A 19,496-nucleotide genomic window follows, 5' to 3' on the forward strand; every position below is an offset into this window, starting at 1 on the left:
GGCGGTGCTCCAGCATGGCCGCAGTCAAATGATTGAAACAAGTAAAAGAGTAACAACAAAAGAAGACGAAGGTTTATATAATGGGACTTTGGCTCATTGTCAGTTATGCTTTCTTCCTGCTGATAGCATAATAATACGTTTTTATAGTTTAATTCCGATAATTTTTGTTTTGAAAATTTGTTTAAAATGTAAGTATTGATTCTCGTCAGAATACTGCGTTTACTTGTATATAAGTCGTACTATTTTATACTAGATTTTTAAACGGTAAAAAATAAAATTAAAGGCTGGGTGCGACTTATGCATGAGGCAAAGCTGATATCAAGTTTGAATATGAAGGAAGAAATTTTGGGATCTTTTCTGCTTGGCTGGCAATTTTCAATCTCTTCAATTCCTGCACGAATTGATTTCATATTCTGTGTAATGATATGGTTTTATATGCTAATCATTGCTTTGAAATTCATGTTCGTAATAAGTCAATAATTAGCTTTGAAAACTACATTGATGTACCAAATTAAAAAAATTTCAATAAACTTTGAAATTTCGAAAAATTGGCCGCCAAACTAAAAAGATCCAAATTTTGTACAAATTTAACACTAAATAAGGAGTGCGTCATATACACGAATATTTTATTTGTAAGAAATGTCCCAGCCTCTCTATGGTTCAGCACTCCCCATTGCACCACATAGACATTTTATGCACCATTTTTGAATTCATAGCATATCCAAGGAAGCTTTTCCACTTAGGTTGAGAAGCAGTGGTTGAAGATATAAACGTGACAAGAATACTTATACTATTTAAGATATTGCAAATAATAAAAGCAAAAACAAATAAGACAAAACACGTAATATAGACTATTTCAAATCTCATTTAATGTTTAATCATGGTTTTCTGTTTTTATGAGTCGATCTCCATAATAGAATCAGAAACAGGAGTTTCAGTAGAAACAGATTGCCCAACTCCAGGTGTCATTGAAGCATCTCTGTAACAGCGATGGAAAAGAGAATATATTAGAAATAAACCAAAAAGAATATTTAATTAATAAAAATTGCAAGAAGGTCATTAACATTAATAACAATTCTTAATTAAGGATAACTAAAGAGGGCACGTGGCTAAGTGTCACAATCACAAGATCGTGGTTCGATTCTCGGACCGGGCCGTGCGTTGTGCTCTTGAGTAACACAGTTCATTTCACGTTGCTCAGCTGTAAATGAGTCATCTAGCGACTGACTGCCACCCCACCCCACTAATTCAGAGGGACTGTTGCTTGGAAACCGGGTAATTGGTGAAAGAGCTGTAAGAATCGAGACAAAAATGTCCAGGGATTGATGGTGATAAAATAAACAACAAAAAACAAAAACAAGAGATGGAATCGCAAATGTCAGTTGATTAAAAATGAGGAATTTGATCTTTGGTGAGAACTGTGACATCTGGACATCGATGTTTAATTGTTTAGAGCAGCACTTCTTAACGTGAGCGGTACTGCCCCTTGGAGGGACAAGTGAAGACAAACAGACTGTGAGGGAGTGAGAGATGCATCTTCTAATTCCTCTAATTTTCAAAAGTATTTTCAATATTTATTCTGTATAGGGCGGCGAGCTGGCAAAATCCTTAGCACGCCGGACAAAATGCTTAGCGAAATTTCGTCCGTCTTTACATTCTGAGTTCAAATTCTGCCAAGGTCAACTTTGGCTTTCATCCTTTCGGGGTCGATAAACTAAGTACCAGTTGCGTTCTAGGACCGATCTAATCGACTGTCTCCCCACCAACACCAAATTTCGGGCCTTGTGCCTAGAGTAGAAAATATTTTAAGGCGGCGTGCTGGCAGAAACGTTAGTACGCCGGGCGAAATGCTTAGCGGTATTTCGTCTGCCGTTACGTTTTGAGTTCAAATTCCGCTGAGGACGACTTTGCCTTTCATCCTTTCGGGGTCGATAAATTAAGTACCAGTTACGTACTGGGGTCGATGTAATAGACTTATCACCTCTCCTGAAATTGATGGCCTTGTGCCAAAGTAAAATAATATTTGTCTAAATGTTATTTTGATATTTCATATATTAATGGCGATGTGTCGATAGTCATTTTTTTTTTTTTTGTGATGCATTTAATTTTGTTGAATCGTAGCAAGGACGTATTGAAAGAGTGTGGATACAAGAAAGGACGGGGGAAAATAAGGAATGTCTGAGAAAATGTTTCGATAATAAACTTGCTGTTGTTTCCTGCTACCAATAATCTTATATTCCTTCACTACCGAACTGTAGTCGAGCGGCCGGTAAAGCAACCGGCCTTAATCACGGACTTACTCAAGTGTAATGGATGTGTTGATTAATCAATCCTAGCACGATTAAAAGACTAAATCTGTCAAAGAGAGGTGATCTCCCTTAAAAGCCTACAGCGTCCATATTCTGGAAAGGAAATGGAAATTACCAGAATTACCAAGTCCAATGCAACATTTGAATGGAAGTTATAATTGGCTGAGTGGTAGGAAGTTTGCTTCTTAACCACATGGTCCCGAGTTCAATCTCGCTACATGGAAATAATTTGGGCAAGTGTCTTCTGTCATAGCCTCCAAAGTCTTGTGAATGGATTAGGTAGAAACTGAAAGAAGCCCGTCATATACACCCCCCATATATATATATATATATATTAATAAGTCTTAGGGTAGCCCCAAAATTTAGAAATTCAATTTACTAGCGGTGGTCTAGCGAGAAAAAAATTAGTCAACAGACAATATATTATTCATTTAAAATACAGTGTACATTTCATACACATCAGAGATGCCTATAATAGGACATCTGACCCGCAAGAAAAAGCAGCCAAAGTTCTGCACCACAATTCGGGATAATTTCGAAAAGGAATGAAAAATAAAAACATTTATCATCTATATTCCGAACCAGGTTTCAAGTTATTTTAGCAAAACAAATTATTTTGCAAGGCTGTATATATATATATATTTTGCATTGCTCTCTCTCTCTCTCTCTCTCTCTCTATATATATATATATATATATATATATATATAGCAATACACATATTGCTATATATATATATATATATATATATATATATATAGAGAGAGAGAGAGAGAGAGAGAGAGAGCAATACACACACACACACACACACACACACACACACACACACACACATATGGACTCTACGTCGTTAGACAATGTATGAGGGTTCGACAATTTCTTATCGAACAACCACACAGATGATTTGTTTATAGTGATCAAATGTTTGTGTAGACATAAGCTCACTCCAAATTGAAATTACCTGTACAGGTGCAACTGGGTGCCACATGTCAGATGTCGAAATGATCGCAGAGCAACGTGAAATGAAATGCTTTGCTCAAGAACACAGCACAGCGCTCGGTCTGGGAATCGAACCCGCGATCTTGCAATCGCGAGTGAAACATCTTAACCACTGAACCATGCACCTTCACACACACACACACACACACACACACTCCAGATCAAAGCGAAATGCAGGTTTCGAGTTGTAAATAAATAACAAAAGATGGATTGTGGTTCACTACAGATGCGTTTTTTTTTTATGAATAGCAGTGTTACATCATGCAAGGCCCCCGTTTTCTTCAGGTGAATGTATGTTAGAATTAAACATTTTGATCATCTTTATAACAATGAAAAAGTGCCATTTTGACTCTATCGACCGAAATTCGGTCACACTTCTATTAAATAAAAACCGCACCTGAAACAGCTGTAGTGAAATATGTGTAGAAATTTTTTTTTAAGGAATTGAGATTCTTACTGTGTCTTGCAGGTCCCTACAAACTCCATGGCCCATTCTGGTACCGGTCCTTCATAATATATATTGTTCTCGTCTACACAGACAAGATCGGATTTGCAGCTGAAATAAAAATTTGAAAGATTATTTTTTTTCCAAATATATATATATATATAAAACGAAACGAAAAACAAACAAGCAAAGCAAATACAGACCACTTCTAAATGAATGTCTTTAACAATAAGACTCTAATTGTTAAGGATCGGAAATGAAATAAGAAGATATTTAGCATTATCTATCAGCCCACCCTGCTTAAACTAGAAAGAAAAAACCCAATATCTTCATACATACATACATGCATAGTTTCCGTCTACTCAATCCACTCATAAAGCTTTGGTCGGCCCAAGGCTATAGTAGAAGACACTTACCCAAGGTGCCACGCAGTGGGAATGAACCCGGAACCATGTGGCTGGGGAGCAAGCTTCTTACCACACAGCCACACCTGCACCTACACCTACACAGTCACGTTGTATTATGTGGTAATGTTTTATCAAGTAGAAAAGCACTCGATCAGCTAAGAGAGTAAAGATAATCTTATAATAAAAATTACAAGTCTTGTTAAATACAGCTACATGGAAGAAAACAAAGAAAGAAAAACACAAGAGATAATCAGTGCTACAATAATTCGATGTAAACAAGGTATTTATGGTTTACTTGGTGTTCGGTGGCCTACTTTTAAATTCCGACAAGATGTATTTCTTAAAATGCGGACAAATTCCTGGAACTTATGTATTCGTTAGAGGTCTTCAAGTTTTTTAAGAGATGTAATTTTCCAACAGAATATACTAAGCATTGACACCGTTAAGATCTGGTTTTAGAGAGGATTTTCCATTTGATGTCGAAGCTGGTCCCTTTGTCTTTAATTTCCAGATTACAGCCAAAAGGATCGTCGAATGTCTCTTATTACGGTGTCTAAAATTCGAAAGATAGTTGTTATATCTGATTTTAAATTTACCTTCCACGGCTCTGATATAACTTTTGTCGTAGTTCGCAGAAACCTGTGATATGCATCAAGAGCGGGCTTGAGTCGTCTGTTGCTTCTTGATATATGACTTAATATTAGGGGGACATGAATAAGTAATTTTAATCGTGTGTCGGTTATAATTTTTATTGTATCTATTGGTTCTAGGGAAAACAAAAGAACCTTAAATACGAGGGAAACCACTTGATGATACCTTCAGGTATCAGTCTGCCGGCCGGTGTCGTCGTTCTTGAAAAAGGTCCGGATCAACTTCCAACTGTTCTTACGGTTCCCGACACGCATTCAGTCGTGACTACTTTTGATCTTCTGCGAGGCACAAATTTTGCTGAAACTCTTTTCATGCGCAATTCCTCACTCAAAATTCGTTGGTAGGAGCTCCAGGTAATACCAATCATATCAACAAATTCGTCAACTGTTCAGCGATGGTCCTCCAAGATCATTTCATGAATTTTCGTGATGTTTTTATTCGTATTTTTGGATCAACAATTATTGTGCAGATACGCCTTGCCATACTGTATGGAATGTTCTTTTTGATGTGTGAAAGATAGCAAGAGTAGAAGTTCAAGTATTGATGCGTGTCCGTTTTTATTGTAAAATATGTCCGTTGTGACTGCAGAGTCGCGTATTTTTATGTGAATGTCTATGACTGGTATGTCATTATAATTGGTCTCTGTCGTGAATTTGATAGATTGGTGAAGAGTGGTGAGGATGTTATTAGATATTTGTAGATAATCATTTGATCTATCCCCCAAATTGAAGCTGTCATCGAGGAAGCGTTTCCACTTTTCAATGATATATTTTGAATTCTCTACTTCGTCGTATAGTTTTTTCTAAGAAGCCCATGACCAGGTTGGTATATGAAGGTGCAAATTTTGTCCCCATAGCCGTGTCCTTTGTCTGTCGATATATTCCATTATCAAAGCTAAAGGAGTTCCCTTCTAGTGCCAGGCATGTGACCTTGTTAACGAAGTCCGTTTTGAAGCGTTCGCTTATCCTCCCTCTATGTTTTTTCTATCCAGCGTTTGATTACTTTCAGGCCGTAAGTGCGAGGTATATTAGTATAAAGGTTAGTGACGTCGACAATTGTAAATTGTAAACTTTGGGGTTTATTGGTCAGTTACCCTGTTTATTGTTCCAATGAGGCTTGAGATGGATAAAACTGCAGCTTGTTCCCCATTCTTAATGTCAGCAGGTGCCATCTAAATAAAATTTACCAAAAACCTGGGCTCTATCAGTTTCAGTCCTTGTGTTTGTTCGTTTTTCTGTTTTGCATTTCGAGTTTTTGTCCTTGTTCTTGTCTTTGCTTTTAGTTTCAGGCTTGAGAGCATCACTTTTCCTGGCTGCATCGCTTGTTTGCCCGTCTCCATTTTTCACTATAGTTGCGTTTCGACTGTTTTCGTTGCATCCGTTGTTGCTTCTAGTACTGTTTTTTTAGGACGGGTGGTGCTCGTGGCTACTTTCTTTTTTGATGCCGTCTGTCTATCCTTCGTAGGTTTCAGAACATGCTAGGTCATCATTGACCACTTCGTCTGTTTCATTAATAATGTTGTCTAGGAAGTCGAGGTGTAGTTTGATAAGAGCATAGGAGAGTATGAACTCCTGATTTTTTTTCGCTCGATTTATGCCATAGACCTATGGAAAATCTAGCTTTTAAGGCTACTGCTATTAGGTCTCTCAACGGACATTCCTCACTCATGTCCCACGATGGAAGAAAGAGTCGAAGTTCATCAAACTATTAATTTCGACGCATCTTTTGTATTTTGTTTGCGGCTTTTGGTGTACATTTGTTGATTTTACGTAGTATAAAAGTACAGTCACAATATACATGCATACATACATACTTACACACACACACACACACACACACACACACACACACACAGACACACACACACACACACACACACACACACAATATATATATATATATATATATAATATAGGATAAAATCTTTATAAGAATTTATCAAGTAGCCAGCGTGAAAAAACCCCATAAGGAAAAAAACCCCATCGTTTTTTTCCATAAATATATATAATTTATATAAGGGCATTACTATATAGTAATGCCTCACGCTTAGAGGGACTAAATAAGTCAAAACTACCAAAAAATAAGCACATATTTACCGAAAGCGAGGGTATGCAACTTTCAAAAATTAACCTCCTAAAAACATTTAACTTAACGGCAAACCACTGGTTTCATAATTAATACAGCAATGTAGTAAGCTGCATCTTTTATTCATCAGTGCACGTATGGTCGAGACACAAAAAATAAACAAAAATCAACATACCCCGATGTACCCAACAAAGTACGATGACTTCTGTTCATCCTTATATATCCGTGAAAGAGGCTGGCTTTATCCAGTTGCATCTCGGTAACACGTGCTTTTACAGAATAATATTCAGCACTGAATATATTCTAATTATTTATAATATAATATAGGATAAAATCTTTATAAGAATTTATCAAGTAGTCAGCGTGAAAAAATCCCATAAGGAAAAAAACCCATCGTTTTTTTTCCATAAATATATATAATTTATATAAGGGCATTACTATATAGTAATGCCTCACGCTTAGAGGGACCAAATAAGTCAAAACTACCAAAAAATAATCACATATTTACCGAAAGCGAGGGAATGCAACTTTAAAAAATTAACCTCCTAAAAACATGAAACATAAAACAAGAATATTGGCAGTGTCAAATTTCAAGGTCTCATCTAGCTAAGCCATCAGTCCAATGATGGCTTAGCTGGCTGAAACTTCGAAGTCACTCTCAATGCTGTTCTTGTTAAAGAATAAGTTTATACTCCACCAAATGTATTAAGTATTTGCAATACAAATGTATCCTTCAGTTTAATGTAATGTCACTTTTAGCATAACAAAAACAAACATTAATATACATATGTAGGGTGTGTGCTAAGAGACTGCTTCCCAGTTACATGGTTCCGAGTTCAGTCTCACTGCGTAGTATCTTGGGCAAGTATCTTCCACTATAGTCTAGGGCCGACTAAAGACTTGTAAGTGGATTTCGCAGATGGAAACTGAAAGATGCCTGTCGTGTATATATATATATATATATATATATATATATATATATATATATATATATATATATATATATATATATATCTGTGTATGAGTGTATGTGTGAGAATGTGTGTGTCTATGTGTGTGTGCATGTGTATGTGTATTTGTGGTTGTGGTTGTCCCCCACGATCATTTGACGATCGGCGTTGGTGTATGTACGAAGTCAACCCAAATATAGATATTTTGAATCATTTAATACGTACATTTCATGTCTACGTAATATATAATAGGATATAATAGGAAATACATCCATTATATAAGACTTCTTTAGTTAAAACATTTCAAAATGTATACACACACAGACTCAAATACATACAAACATCTTCTATAAGCCCACAGATTCTAAACAATACCTATTATTCAACTCCTGCCACCCCAAACACATAAAAATTAACATACCATATAATCTAGCGAAAAGAATCTGTTTCGGATACTGATACTCGTGAACAAAGACTCCTTGAACTCAGATCAATACTAATCAAAAGACATTACCCAATATCATTAATAAATGATGGCATTAAACGAGCTAAGGACATAGATATACGAACATTAAGGGAAGTCAACGGAAATACTACACGGAACTAAAAGATACTCCCGTACATCTCCACACAACCCTAGAAACAATGAAACCTTCAGCATCATCATCCAAATTCTATCCATTCTCACAGGTGATAAAACAATGAACAAAATTTTAGGCTCACACAAAATTATCAAAAGCAAAATGCAACCGAAATCAATGAAAAAAATATTAACCAGTGCAAGACTATATCCATTAGCAACGGAACCAAAAGTAAAAAAAATGTGGTCGACCTAACCTTTTGGAGGGTTCACAGTTCCACTTTAAACAAGGTGAAATATTTAAGATTAAATCAAATTTCACCTGTGCTTCTGAAAACCTAATCTATGCCATTGCATGCTTAGGGTTTGGTAATCATTATATTGGCCAAACAGGAAAATCACTCCGTCGAAGAAACACTCTCCACAAAGAACAAATCCGCCACCCACAATACAGACAGATACAGGTTAGTGGACACATAGAAAGGTGTGCTAGGAACCTTAATCCTAATTTCCTAATTTTCCCCTTCTATCAATGTTCACAGAACACCTCAGTACAGCAAAGAATGAATAAAGAGGCAACTTTCATCAGTAAATATCTTCCACAACTCAATATGAACACATAACATAATACACAACACTACTAACCTTTCAATTAATACCACTAACCCCCATACATCCCATACACCATTCACATTACAGATTTATATCTACCTTAATTGCACCAAGTCCAGAACTACTTACCTCCCTTACACATAATCTTTTTACTCAGGGACTAGTAGACCCGACACCGTTCGGTAATCGGTGCGCATTCAAAGCAGTGAACAAAAATTTTACGAAACCAGTATGCCTTTGAATCTCTTTAACAATTCACAATAACGACTTTTATTACTTTTATTCCTACCTCAGTTCATCTTATTGTATATATCTATCGTATCTTTTCATAAAAAGCCTTTACTTTTTTGATTTCCAATGTGCATTTTCGCTTATTTATCTTCTTACTTTCCCCCTACATTTCCACATGTAGTTTCTATTTTCTTTTTGTTACATATTTCGATTATATATATATATATATATATATATATATATATATATATATATGTACACACACACACAAGTGTGGCACCTTGGGCAAGTGAGTGGATTTGGTAGACGGAAACTGAAAGAAGCCCGTCGTATATATGTATATATATATATATATATATATATATATATATATGTATGTATATGTGTGTGTGTGTGTGTGTGTGTGTATATGTTTGTGTGTCTGTGTTTGTCCCCCCAACATCGCTTGACAACCAATGGGGGTGTGTTTATGTCCCCGTAACTTAGCGGTTCGGCAAAAAGAGACCGATAGAATAAGTACTAGGCTCACAAAGAATAGGTCCTGGGGTCGACTTGCACGACTAAAGGCGGTGCTCCAGCATGGCCACAGTCAAATGACTGAAACAAGTAAAAGAGTAAAGAGTAAATAGTAACGTTAAGGTAAAACTCAGCTCCTAAATGAAATTGTATAACCATGTTGTTGCTCCCTAAGAGAACAACACTGTTCAAAACCCAGGCTTAAGGACATCAGGCAATCCAAATCTCCAGTCTAATCACAAACGCTCCGAACTGACAACATCAGAACAAAACGTTTTCGTTTGCCTTGTAACATCTGAACTCGTTAAGGAAACGCCAGCTGTACCTAAGGTCAAAACAGTGACCTACGTTCCCCATCCCAACATATGTACGTATAAATATCAAAACAAGTCAAACCTTACCAGACACTCCTCCTTCCCCCCTACTATTACTATTCCTTTTCTCTCTTTCTATCACTTTTTCTCTTCTTTATCAACATAGAACAACTACACAATCTAGGCACTTAGTACAATCATATCAATTCCATCGCCCTCCATGAATTTATACACAGTTAGTCCAAATACACACAGGTCCGCTAATATTATCAGTAAACCAGTAAACGTTCTCACCAATAAAATAAAATGCATGTTAATAAACATTTTTCCATACCTTTCTGTATTTGAATTACAGCTTTCGCCCTGTAGAACGGCACATGCTGAACAATCTGAACATCTCGCATCAACGGTAATGCAACCGTCTGTTATAGTTGGGCAACCCCCACTGCAGTCTACCGCAACTGCTGCAGTAAAAAGCATTGACATAAAGGCCACGAAAAATACAACTCTGATGGAGTTCATGGTGATATCAGGCGTATTAAGTTGTTCAATATCATAAAATGAATAGCGGGGAACTTATATAGTTTGACAAATAATTGATTTATTAAAAAAATTATATTCAAACTGGCGACAGCTGATGCATTTTCTTTTTTAACAACCTTAAAAAGTATTTATTTTTATGATTTTCGATTATTTATGCTATTATTATTATTATTATTTACAACCACAATACTATTGAAAAATATACTTACATACATATACACAAACGTGTGTGTAGGTGTGTCTGCGCGTGCACTCCCCACCTCGCACGAACACACACATAAACATATGTACTCTTTTATTCTTTTACTTGTTACTGCGGCCATGCTGGAGCACCGCCTTTTACTCGGGCAAATCGATCCCAAGACTTATTCTTTCAAAAGCCGAGCACGTATACTAGCGGTCTCTTTTGCCGAACCGTTAGTTACGGACACACAGACACCAGCATTGGTTGTCAAGTGATGGTGGTGGGGAGGCATAAACACACAAAAATATATTCATATACGACGGGCTTCTTCTAGTTTCCGTCTACCAAATCCACTCGCAAGGCTTTGGTCGGCTCGACACTATAGTAGAAGACCCTTGCCGAAGGTGCCACGCAGTGGGACTGAACCCGGAACCATGCGGTTGGGAAGCAAGCTTCTTATCACAGAGCCACGCCTGCATATATATATATATATATATATATATTTCATATACATATATTTGAGGGGATTCGTTATATACCATAAACAAGTATAAAAAAATAGAGAGAAGATGTTGAAACAGAAATAGGTTTATTATAAAACTGGATTCAATGCATACGTACGTTTCGAAAAACAATGCAAAAAATTTAAGAAAAATTAAAAATCATAATGATTAAAATTATAATTGAAAATAAACAATTAAACAATTAAAATTAAGAATAAAAATAAAATTTAAAATTTAATTTATACATTGTCATTCTCATCAGTGAAAGGATCTTTTGAAGGACATCAGACAAGTTTAATAAGATGAAGTAATAGGAGATAAAAAAATAAATAAAATGAAAATAAAATAAGACACAATAAGAGAACATAGATGGGGCAATAGGGAAAATCTGGTAATTTACAAACGAAGTTGTGAACGGGAAAGACAATGATATCAACAATATTACTGGTGAGAGAGACGAAAAAGAAAAATACAAAATGTATATCAATGCGTATGCAAATGCATGTGTGCAGTGAAACTATAACATAAGAATGAAACGGATGTGTTTAATAATAATAATAATGATAATAATAATAATAATAATGATAATGATAATGATAATAATAATAATGATAATAATAATAATAATAATGATAATAATAATAAACACCGTTATAACCGAAATACAGTGTAAACAAAGCCACGTGTGTCCATTAGAGTATAATGTACTCTAATAGACACGCGTATTTAGTCTAGAACGGTGTTTATTATTATTATTATTATTATTATATTCTTATTACCTGTTTTGGTTGTTTTTCATGAATATGATGAATCCTTATTAGAAATCATCTTTTCTCTCTTTTTGGATCCCCTCAAAAGTTTGAATTGTTCTTTTCGAACTTACCTTTTCTCCTATATATTTATGTACATTATATATTATATGTATATACATATATGTACTAATAAATACTAATAGGCGCAGGAGTGGCTGTGTGGTAAGTAGCTTGCTTACCTCACACCTGTTCGGACGTGTTTTTTAGCTGCTCCTGTCGCGTCGCTGTATGCCAGCGTCGTGAATTTTTGACGCACAACTACAGGTAAGACTTTTGTGTTTTTTTGGATTTAGTGGGGGTTTGTTGCTCGTGTTTATTTATATTTATGTCGAACAAGAAACCTCCACTGAGTTCCACGCATTTGTTTGCCGTAGTTGTGCTTAAAGTCTCACTTAGCGGTGAGAAGTGTGTTTTGGGGGCGTATCCCGCCTACAAAAATTGTGAACTTTGTTTTTGTGTTCCTGTTGCTGTGTTCCTGCTACTATTTAGTTGGCCTGGAGTACTGGTGGCCGGAAGACTGTATTGTGAAATTTTAGTTACCAATTTTTGTTGAATTTATTGGTGAGATTTGTGAAGCTTTGTTCCGGTTGCTACACCAGTCGGCCGGGAGTACCAGTTGGCGGGAAGATTGAAGTTGCTGTGTTTCGGACTGTTTTCTTTCCTTCTTTCTTCCTTTGCTTTTTTTTCTATTTGGACTCCTTTTTGTACTTCTTCCAAAACATGGCAGAAATAAAGAACACTGTGTTGGAGTGGAAGATTGTTCCACCCCCAAAAATGGTTAAATGATTTCAGGGGAAAAAAAAACGGTCGTGTTGCGGACGTACTCTAGGTCACTCGACACTATTACGGTCTTTCCCAAAATTGACATTGAAAAAGAGTTGGCAGAATATCTGCCAACTATTAAATTTATGGCAGGGAGTGTCAAGTACGCGACGGTTTGGTTGCTATTTGACACCCCTGAGGTGGCTCGCAAGTTTGCGAGCCAGCCCTTAGAAGGGGAAAAAAATTCTGTTTCTTCCAACATACTAGCTGACGTACCCAGTAATTCACTTTATGCCCACGGACATGTAGTGTAGTGATTAAGAGCTCGGGCTATTAAACCCAGGATTCCGGGTTCAATCTCACTCAGTGATTTGAATAATAATAATAATAATAATAATAATAATAACATCAGCAAAAATACCTTAGGAATGAGAACAGAATACCCCAGTAGTTAAATAAAGTACTGGGTTTGAAATTCCACCAGGACACTTGATAAAGGTTGTTGTGGCAACAACAAACAAGATGATGACAGCTATCCTTCCAATGTAAATATCGTATATATATATATATATATATATATATATATATATATATATATACACGACAAGAAATAATGTTTGTCTCTTTTTATGGAAACAAAAGTGTTTATAGGACTGCAAAAAAGAAGTGTTCAAATATAATTGAGACAGAGATAAGAAACATTGATCATAGAACAAACATCAAATTCGAGTCAACGGCTTCATATATAACCCCATACTGCCAAACATTTGATCATATATAAATATATAAATGTCACCATGGTTCTTAAACATATAAAGCATACATATACAAAAAACACAGATGGTAAAAATATATATGCGAATAAAAATTACAGATATAGAGAACGGCCTATTGAAAAGGTAAATACAATCGACTAAAAATTCTAAAGCGTGTCAAGCTACTAAAATAAAATAAAATATAATATCAATCGACTAAAAAGATTTTCTTACTTCCCTTAAATCAAAAAGTACGTCAAAAAAGTTCAGTTCATAAGAACTTTAGGGGGTTGGAGTCCACAAAAGGGTTTCACAAAGAGTTTCCTGTTCATCTTGATGAGGATTTCATTGCCGAGATGCACTTTAACCGCGGCAATGAACTTCCGAAATGGCCATAGGTGTGTTTGACTTGTTTTTGTGGAACTCTTTTTGCTCCTGGACTCCAACCAACCATGGTTTTTATGAATTGACCTTTGTTGACGTACTCTTTGATCTGAGGGGAGTAAGATAATTTTTATAGTCGATTGATATTTTATTTTATTTTATTTAGATTTTTAGTTGCATGACACATTTTAGAATTTTTAGTCGATGGTATTTACCTTTTTGATTGGCCGTTCTATATATCGGTATTTTTATTCGCATATATATATGTTTTTACCTTCTGTGGTTTTCGTATTGGGTTGGTGCATAATTATTGCGGCTTTTTTTCAACAAATTTTATTCAACAAAAACAATAACAATATTTAACAAAAACATCTTTAAATGACGGTCTGACAGTTTGCCAAGCAAATGGGAAGCAGTAATTGAAGTAGATGGTGAATATGCTCCAGAATAATCATTTAAGGATGTTTTTGTTACATGTTGTTATTGTTTTTGTTGAACAATATTCGTTGTAAAAAAGCCGCAATAATTATGCACCAACATAATATAGCTTGTTTCACAACTATTTGGTTCCAGGTTCAGTCCAACTGTGTGGTACTTTGCATAAGTGTCCTACTATAGCCTTGGGCCGACCAAAGCCTTGTGAGTGGATTTGGTAGACGGAAACTGAAAGAAGCCCGGCCCGTCGTATATATGTGTGTGTGTGTGCGTGTCTGAGTTTGTCTCCTCCTCATCGCTTGACACCCGAGTTGGTGTATTTACGTCCCCATAACGTAGCGGTTCGGCAAAAAGAACCGATAGAATAAGTACTAGGCTTACAGAGAATAAATCCTGGGGGTGATTTGTTCGACTAAAGGCGGTCTGCCTTCCTCTCTTTGATCTTCAGCCTTAACTAGCGAATCCTAAACCCCGACCCTATACCTAATTGGCTTTTTACGCACTTATATATTTCTTCACTTTTTACTCTTTATTTTTTTTTTTGCTTTTTCTGTATTTTTTCTTTTTTCTTTATCTTCTGTTCTCTCCCAGTTACTCACATTACTAAACCTAGTATACTCTTTTTTTTTACTCTCTTACTTGTTTCAGTCATTTGACAGCGGCCATGCTGGAGCACCACCTTTAGTGGAGCAAATCGACCCCAGGACTTATTCTTCATTACGTTCTGAGTTCAAATTACACCGTGGTCGACTTTGCTTTCATCCTTTCGGGGTCGATAAAATTAAGTACCAGTTGCGTACTGGGGTCGATCTAATCGACTGGGGATCCTCCCTAAAAATTTCGGGCCTTGTACCTAGAGTAGAAAGAATTATTCATTTGTTATTGTTCGTTTGGTTATAATACACAAGAGAGATTTACGATATATCGGACATCCTGGAGTATACCAACAACGTACAATCAACGTAACATGTGCTTTGGACAAACCTCTTGGCGCTAAATACACATAAGGTTGGTTTCCTCTGTGTATACAACAGGAATATTCTATTTAATATTGATCGACCATGGGTAGTGACCACAGGTTTATGCAACCCTACTTGGTACATAAATTTTCTAGTACCCGATTTTATCTGAATCCTTATTATTGTTTGTGTGTGTGTGTGTGTGTGTGTGTATACACGATTACGACTTCCAGTTTCCATCTACCAAATTCACTCAGAAGGTTTTGGTTGGTCTGGAGCTATAGTAGAAGATACTTGCCCAAGGTGTCATGCACTGGGACCGAACACAGAAACAAGTGGCTGGGAAGCAAAATTCTGACCACACAATAAAATAAAATAAAAACTACCTTCCCTTCCCTTCCCCCGAGCTACGAAAAATGCATTTTTTACGCAAGTGTATCTTTAATAACAGAATGCCTGGAATCCTGTTCACAAATATATACATAAAAGCTAAATGTAGTGATTCATAAAATCTTTATTCGAGAAGTAACAGATGTTGTTTTTGAAAGGCGTTGTGGTATTATTTTGCGATTTATTGTTCATTTTTTCGTTCATTTTCCCTATATTTACTTACGTTCAACCAGTGTTGCATTTAAAAGACCCAGAATAATCTTGTTATAGAAATTGCGTCATGGCTATCAGTAAACATTTCCATACGATTAATGTTTCACATCAATATTGCACTTGAGTGCAGGACTTATGAGAAAATAGAGCACCGAGCTAAATGCTACTAATAGCCTTGTAATATATACAAAAGTAGTGAGCCGAAAAAATCGTTAGCACGCAGAGCAAAATGCTTAGCGGTATTTCATCCGTCGTTACGTTGTAAGTTCATATTCCGCTGGGGGTCAGCTTTGCCTTTTAGCTCCTTTCATCTTCACGGGATCGTTGAAAAGTACCATTTGAGCAATAGGGCCGTTGTAATGGGGAATACGGGATTTTTGGTATGATGCAGTGCCGTCCAGTTCGAGGATTGGTATAACTGTCAATTCCAAAATTGGGAGTTAAAACTTTCAAGATCTTCCAAATATATATCATTGCATATCTCTCTCGTCTTCTCTCCGAGGAATAGAGACTCAGCTCCTTTAACCTCCCCCAGTAGCCCATCTTTTGCATCAAGTCAGTCTTCTTTGTGTATTGGCGCTGGATTGCTTCAAGATCCACAATTTGTTTCACACTCTCTAGGGACCATAGTTGGGTGCAGTAGCCCAAGCGGCTTAGAACGAAAGTCTTCCATAGGAGTTGCAGGGCCTCCTTTTCCTGGTTCTGAATGTCCTCAGCATCCATCCAGCCACTCGCCTGCACAGTGTTACCGTTTTGGTAGTATGCACATGGAATGTTGTACCATTGCTCATGTGAACTCCCAGGTCACGCAGCGACTCTGACTCTAGGATCGTATTACCTTTAGGTCCAGTGTATTCCGATTTTAGCCTGGCGTTGGACCGATAGTGGAGTGCTTGTAATTTCGCAGCATTGAACTGCATGTTATTGTTGTTAGCCCATTTGTAGATTTCATTCAGGTCTTTCTGAAGTTTTATGATGTCCTCTGGGTTCCTAAATGCCTGCGATACTTAAGTCGTGGCCCCAGTAGGTTCCCTGTGGGTCTCTACTGAGAATTGCTGTCTCTTCAGAGTGAATATCATTGGCTACAATTGTCTGACCCCTGCCCTTCAGAAAATCATGCAGCAACTCTCCCAGTTTCCTGGTAATACAGAGGTTTTGCACCTTGTGACACACGCGCACGCACACACACACACACACACACACACACACACACACACACACACACACACACACACACACACACACACACACACACACACACACACACACACACACACACACACACACATTTATATATATGCTGCATCACAACAACAAAATCAAAATTGTTTTCCTGAGAGACCTTGTTGCATGCAATCAAGCCCTATGCACAGCACCCGTGGAAACTCCTCTGAGCCCTGATATGTGTATATACTTATACACATGTCTATAAAGAGATAAAATTATTCCTTGTGAATAGCATCACCTAACCGATTAAAAAAAATTGTCTTCCAGCTTTGAAATAGAATATGTCCAGAATCGTTTTCCATTAAACCAAACTGTTCCTTCCGATACCCATATTGTTCATTTTGTACATTTTTAGTTCGTCAAAGACATAAAACTGGAAAAATATTTCTTCAAAATTCTGTTTTTCTAAGATATTGATCGTAACACTTTGGCACCCGTCCTAAAGGAAGAAATGATGCTTTACTGAAGTCAAATAAAACTAGAAATTCTTTTGTTTTATGTTTTTGGTCAGTTTAGAAGTTCAACTTCTTTTTCTATCATTATATTTAGGAGTAGCTGAGTGGTAAAAAGTTTGGTTCCCAACCACAATAGCTCTAGGGATCCACATAGTGATCTCTCATATTGTTTACGTTTAAATAGAATTCACGGTCCTCGGACGTTTTTAAAGTATGCTGACCAATAGTTGAAAGTGATATTATTTAATAATCTTAATTTCTACTCTTCTTATTTAATTTCATATATCTGTGTTCTCTAGCCAGTTGATTCACTGCTGAATGTCATTCATTTGCAGTCATTTTCTGGTTTAATTTTTGTGTTTATATTTTACGATGTATTAGAATCTTTTGTTCATTAAAAAACAAACAAACGGAAAAACACATTTCAAATCGTTTCTGTCATTAATTTTTTCAGTGAACTACAGTCCGATGTTATTGTTAGTTTCGTGTTGTTTAAAATGAAATAGAATTTGACTGGCTTTCTTTACCATATCATTTCCCCTTCCGCAAAGTAAAAAAAAAAGTACTCCGAAATGCAACAGAAGTGGTGTGTTATGTGATATTGCTTCTTAGGCCCCGTGATGGTGGTAATATTGTTGATGCAGGGTCATGTGTTACAAACTGTACGACTTCCTTGTTGTACTACAAAAGACATGTAAAATTCACTCACTCATTCCCCACCATCCAACTTCTCCTGTTTCGCTCAACACCTCCACCGTCTATGCCATCCCAAGCGATTTTCCTCTCACTCACGCTGAACGAGCTTTACTTAGCAGAGGTCTTAATTTAATTCCTCTCAAAATCACGCCCGGTGAATTCGACGCACGCGCCAATACAGAAAGTTTCCTTCCTCGGATCCAACTCAGGGCATTTTTCTACAACAAAAGCCCAGTTCCTCCAATTGAGGACGACTTTACTACGCTCAAAAAGAGTTTCTCCAACTGGACACCAAACCTAGGATTACACCGTTTGGTAGATATATTCATTAATAAATGCCGTTTCGATCTCGTTACTTTCAATTTAGATAGAAAACCAAGCATTTCGAACCTTCCCCCATCGGAACTGGACGCCCTCCGGAAGCTCCGCTAACGTAAGGACATTGTTATTAAGCTAGCCGACAAAAGGAGCGCCGTTGTTGTTTGGCGAGCCGACCTTTATAGAAAAGGAATACTCCACCAACTCAGCGACCTCCAGATACTACATGAAGATACCATTACTAGAGGAATGTTTCGACCACTGTCCATCAGCTGGTCTTTTCTGGTTCACTGCCACGCACTGCCACCAACCTCATTGTCACCACACCCCGAACTTCCACTGTCTATTTCGTCCTTAAAATACATAAACAACATAATTCCGGCCGCCCTATTGTCGACTTTTTCTTTTATCCTTTCGGAGTCGATGAATAAAGTACCAGTGAAACATTGCGGTCGATGTAATCGACTAGTCCTCCCCCACACCAAATTTCAGACCTTATGCCTTTAGTAGAAAGGATTATTATTATTATTATCGCTATCCATGTGCCAAAATTTGAAACTATCATACCTGTGAAACACTGGGACGATGTAATCGACTTAATTCCCTTACCCAATCTGCTCTTGTGACAAAAATTTAAAATCATTATTATCTGTCTAGGCTTAATAATCGATAAATTGCTTTTATTCACTAACAACAAACCTGAAAATTTGTGACGCAATTTAGTATATAACTATGTAATATTCGATTTGTCAATATCGATGTT

At 36.7% G+C, this 19,496-nt stretch overlaps 1 protein-coding gene across 1 annotated transcript; it reads right to left on the reverse strand.

Annotated features, from left to right (window-relative positions):
• Positions 1 to 847: 847 nt before the first annotated feature.
• LOC149136267 (uncharacterized) lies at positions 848 to 10,659 on the reverse strand. Its single transcript, XM_089351560.1, has 3 exons — positions 10,432 to 10,659; positions 3,764 to 3,862; positions 848 to 979 (listed from the first exon to the last, which is right to left on the reverse strand). Exons 1-3 carry the CDS (start codon positions 10,617 to 10,619, stop codon positions 895 to 897), a joined length of 372 nt encoding a protein of 123 aa, XP_089207686.1. The 5' UTR covers positions 10,620 to 10,659; the 3' UTR covers positions 848 to 894.
• Positions 10,660 to 19,496: the final 8,837 nt, after the last annotated feature.

The sequence above is a fragment of the Octopus bimaculoides genome, chromosome 4, assembly GCF_046866305.1.
Source record: "Octopus bimaculoides isolate indiv1 chromosome 4, ASM4686630v1, whole genome shotgun sequence".
In the NCBI taxonomy this organism is placed as follows: domain Eukaryota; kingdom Metazoa; phylum Mollusca; class Cephalopoda; order Octopoda; family Octopodidae; genus Octopus; species Octopus bimaculoides.